The 5,100-nt window shown below is 43.4% G+C and overlaps 1 protein-coding gene across 1 annotated transcript in view; it reads right to left on the reverse strand.

The window, feature by feature from the left end:
* acox3 (acyl-CoA oxidase 3, pristanoyl) overlaps positions 1 to 5,100 on the reverse strand; it is a 23,444-nt gene that overhangs the window by 6,373 nt on the left and 11,971 nt on the right. The window contains exons 7-9 of the mRNA XM_013915844.1: positions 3,363 to 3,545; positions 730 to 849; positions 530 to 650 (exon numbers count right to left, since the gene is read on the reverse strand). Coding sequence (XP_013771298.1) covers positions 530 to 650; positions 730 to 849; positions 3,363 to 3,545 — 424 coding nt within the window. The remainder of the gene's footprint in view (positions 1 to 529; positions 651 to 729; positions 850 to 3,362; positions 3,546 to 5,100) is intronic.

Here is a 5,100-nt window from a genome sequence, read left to right on the forward strand (position 1 = left end):
AGTTAGACTGACTGCTGAAGGATGAAACCTTTGAGTCCACATCACTAAGTTTAAATCAGCATCAAACACGGCAGAGAACCTTTCAGCAGCATCCTGGTTTATAATTCATCTTGGAATAAAATGACAAAATAAAAAATATGCAGCTGTGGTCACTCACATGGAAACCCTCCACACAAACAGCAATTATAGTTAAATCCAAGGAGAGAACAAGGACCAGTGTGTGTCCTTTATATGACTGGGACCAGAAACACGCTGCCTAAAGTGAAAAGATTCTGGATTTTTGGATGAGTGCCTCCCTTTTATGACACTGGTTTGGTCAGGATGCACTGTGCGTTATCTTCTCTAATCTTTTTTGAGAGGGCTTTGCAGATTATTGTAAGCTCAACATTAATATATTGCACAATAGCTGACATGCAGACTTGGATCAAACCAATGTTCTGATTAGTAGATGACCTGCCCGTCCTCCTGAGAGACAGCCAGCCCTAAGTGAGCATGTGCAGGAGTGACATTGAGACAGAGAGAGACTGACTGGCCAAGTATCCGTGTCCACCACAGGCCTCCCGGCACTCCTGGATGCCTCTTTGAGCAGTCCATGATCCCAGTGGTTTGCTGGAGCAACCAATTGCATGGATCTCTCTGCCCATCCCTGCCTGAGAAACACATATACTCAACTTTACTTCATAAAAACTAAAAACACTCCAAATACACACATGCTGCATGCTTACTCACTGTGTCACTGTTGTCTTTCAACATCTGTCCAATCTGAAACTCAACAAAGTTCATCAAGATGGATTTGGTGAAGTTTTCAAGAGCATAGGCTGCCGCCAAGTACGGAATCAGACGCCATTGCTGGGAAAACACACAATAAGAACATGGAATATAATAACAGCAGCCACACTCACTCACTTACTTACTGTTGCTGTTCAATATTAAAAAAACATGATTCCCACAATACACTGATGGACTCAGGAAACTCAGAAAACAAACCTTATTTACTCTGCACTGTGTCAGCATACAGATCATTACATAAATCGTTACTGTATCTGAATCCTTCTTATGAGAGGATTTATAATTTCTGGATATTCAGTAGTTGAACTGCTTTTACATCTTCATTAACAGCAGTGTGACGGTGTGTCCCTGAGGAAAGATTCAAAGCTTCCAGTCCAGATTTTATAATTCATCCAACTGCAGTCGTTTATTTTATTGTTACTTGGCATCCATTTCCATAATGCATAAGATATTTTAATGATTCAATTATACTTTAATTCCAATAATAAAAGCCGCACACAATAGTGATGTAACTGCCACAAACAGTAACTTTAAATCTAAACAGAAACTCACCACAGCTCAGACCTAACGCTGAAAATAAGAATGAATAAAACAGCTCTGACAGTGGTTAATATTAATCTATGGATGGCTCCTAAGCAATGATTATTTAGTAAAACCGACCACGTTTTAGTCGCTTCAGCAAGGCAAGCTGGTCTGATGGGCTCTAACAGTAACTGTCAGCAGTCCTTCAATCACAGTGCTCACATGCATAATGTGCACAGCGTCCTCATTCTGATAAAACCAGGGATGCAAAACTCAACCTAAGGTCCTGTTAAAGGTTTGCACACCACTGTTATGTTGGAGCAGTGGTGTGCATGTGCAACTTTAACATTTCAATCCGAGCTCCTCTCAGTCGGCACTAAATCAACATGAACCAACAGTTTCTCTGTTACTATCAATAACTCTTCGTTTCTTCCTCTGTGAAAAGCTTGGGTGTCATCCTCGACAGTGCTCTTTCAATTCACACATTAATAATGTTAGTCGGTCTGATTACTTTCAATTGCGCAACATTAATCGTCTCCGTCCTTTTCTCCGCCCACGTCGCTGCCATTCTTGTCCACAGCCTTGTTACTTCCTGGACTGATTATTGTAATTCACTTCTTTTTGGTCTTACTCAAAAATCCATCCACAAGCTCCAGAACTCTGCTGCCCGTATCATCACCAGGACCCCTTCTATCCCCCACATCACTCCTGTCCTGCAGCTTCATTGGCTCCCGGTCAAATATGGCATCAATTTCAAAATACTCTTGCACACATTTAAGGCTATCATCATCTCTCCCCTCCATATCTCTGATCTGGTTAAGATCACCGCCCCATCTCAGTGTCTCAGATCTTCTTCCCTTTCACTCTCCGTCCCCTCCCCCCGTCTTCCCACCATGAGGAGCAGGGCTTTCAGCTGCTCTGCTCCACGACTCTGGAACTCCCGACCTGCTGATTTAAGAAACATCTCTTCCTTCTCTCTCTTTAAGTCCCAACTCAAAACCCACTTGTTCAAAATAGCTTATCCCACATAACCTCCCACTCTGCTCTTTTATTAGTTTATGTCTTATGCTTTTATGTTGCTTTTTATTCTACTGTGACCTTGAGTGTTCTGAAAGGCGCTTTCAAATAAAATGTATTATCATCATCATCATATCATTATCATTATTATATTATTGTTATTATTAAACTAACCTGGGGATTATAGATTACATAGTATTAGTACACTCTGGTGTTATCTTTCACATTTTGTGCGGCTAGCTTAGTGCAGGCAGCACCAATGAATCAGCTGCTAAGAGATGAGGCAGGAAGTCTAACTGAAGGCAGGAAGGTCTGATCCCCAAGGATCCTGAGAAGGGACCGGACCCGTCCATCTGCTGGCCAATAACCTGCCTCAGTAACACACGGGGCCTCCTGTCCAGCATCAGAGGGGCAAACATGAGCAGGCAGCTCGCTTACTAACATGCTGTCTATCTGCTGATTCCAGGTCTTTCTGTAGCTCTCCACAAGTAGTCACTGACTCTTGGACAACTCACATTTCATTTCACCCCTCTGTCTGAAGTCTTGCACCTGGTCGTGGACGGTTTATGTGCTCACTCGAGCCTTCAGCAGTTTGGAAATTCTCGATGACATCAGTACGTTTCCCAACAATAAGGTTGCAAAGGTGTTGAGAAAGCTTCCTGGGGTTAAACATCGAGAGGTTTCCTGTGTGACACCTGCTTATGAATGAATCAGCTGGTATTAATGTTGATATCGTGGCAGTGCTGTCTTCTAATTACTGACAGGCGGCAGCTGTCAGGCTCAGTGTCCTAACTTTCCATGCATTTGGCACCTCACTTCCTAACGTGTTCAACACCTTTCCCCCGTTTCACATGTCATTTTACACGTAGCTTAATTCATAGACATTTATGGTTTGATTTTTTTTGAGTAAATTGAATATGTTGTTCCCAACATCTAGTGAAAATGTCAAAAACACCTTTACAAATGTATTTAGTTAGAAAACTGGGTGAAACTTATTTTACCCACCAAACGTTACCTGTACCTGATGTTATTACCTGTAACTGGTACTCTAAAACAGGGATTTCCTCTGTGTCTGTGGGTCCAAACTGTCTCCTGGCAGCTGAGAAGCGGATAGCCACTGTCAAAGCTAACTTCAGGTTGATAAGAGCCATCCTGGTGATATACACTCTGCCCCCTGATAAGGCACCAAGAGATGCCCCAAAACGCTTTTTAGGGTCCTGGAAGAGACAAAAGAGACACTGATGAGGACTGATTAAAAACACAGCAAAGACATTATTATTAGTCATTTATAAAATGGCTGTGTGGTCCTTCACAGGATTGCTGAATTGTGTTTCTGAATATGAAAACATAAAATGATTATTTAACTGCACTGCTAATGTTCTTACACAAAATCAAAACTTAAATGTGAATTCATTCATTTCTCGATCCCACAGTCCCAGCAACTACATGCCATTCAAATGCTGCGCAGGCACAGAGTACTGACAGAAATATACACACAATATTTATGCCAGTAATATGTGCTGCTCTGTTCTAAACATTTCATTTGATTATTAAGGTCAGTGAAACCCTGCTGTAGGAGACGGCCTGAACTTTGAATTGAATCGACCTTTAAGCACCGTGTCACAGTCTGCTGATGGCAGAATTATTACAGCCTGATTACAGAAATCAGGCAGGGTAGGATGTTGGCTTTGTTAGGGATCTGTTAAAGATCTTTGTGAAGGCGCCCATAAGCTGGTCAGCACATGCCTTGAGTACAAAAACCATCAGAGGCAGCAGCCTTCACTGGGTTCACTGCACTGGGCACTGGGTCTAATGTGTTTTTCCTCTGTTGGCACATTCTACGTACTGTGAGTCCGTCTTTAACCATGCTTTGTTAGAATCACCAGCACTGATGAAAGCCCCGTCCACCATGTATTTGGTGATGATACTGTGCACCTGGCATTAGCCATGCTAATGCAACCCAACCGCTGCAGGAGCCCTCCTATACCCTGCACCCTGCACTGCGTGGTGTTGGATGAGGGTGCACAGCAGAGACGAGTCGGACACAAGTGTTCAATTTGTGGCTGGACTGCACAGTTTATTCAGACTAGGGTCGGGCGATATGTAAAAATTTTCCAACCAACACCCGTCAGTCCAACAATCGCCCATGGGCGATATATTCTTTTTGATGGGCGGGGCAATGTAATTATGCGCAGACGGATTTGCACATTTACAACACAGAAGAAGTCAAACATGGACGAACTAGTTTCCAAAAACAAAAAACCTCACTGTCAGCGTTAACGCGGCTTAAACGCAGTCATCACGATTAAACATGTTAACACGTTCGACACATCTGGAGCGCAGAACGAACAAACTTTGGACAAACTGCTTGAAATGCGTTGACAGAGACATTTCAGGGATTTAGCCTCAGTCTGCACTGAGTACGTAATATTGGATCGGTCCATCTCTACTATATACCAAGATGGCGGCACACACAGTTGGAGCAGCTTACGGCTCTCCGTCTCAGTTCTGCTTTCAAAATTTGCTGCACCCGCCAGAGCCTCTGATAAGTGGCCTGACAATAGGTTGGAGATGGTTCCAGGGTCTTCATGACGTAAGAAGTTAGTAGGTCTGTAATCCTGGGGGTCTCTGGGACGCGGCGTCTTCGGTACAGGATTGAAGCACGATGTTTTCCACAGCACTGGGACCCTCAGATTCAGACTCATCTTGAACAGTTTATGAAAGACTCCACAAAGCTGGGGGGCACAGGGCTGGTGGACATCGGGACTTACC

Source organism: Pundamilia nyererei, unplaced genomic scaffold (assembly GCF_000239375.1).
Source record: "Pundamilia nyererei isolate P.nyererei 1_Seehausen unplaced genomic scaffold, PunNye1.0 scaffold00377, whole genome shotgun sequence".
Lineage (NCBI taxonomy): Eukaryota > Metazoa > Chordata > Actinopteri > Cichliformes > Cichlidae > Pundamilia > Pundamilia nyererei.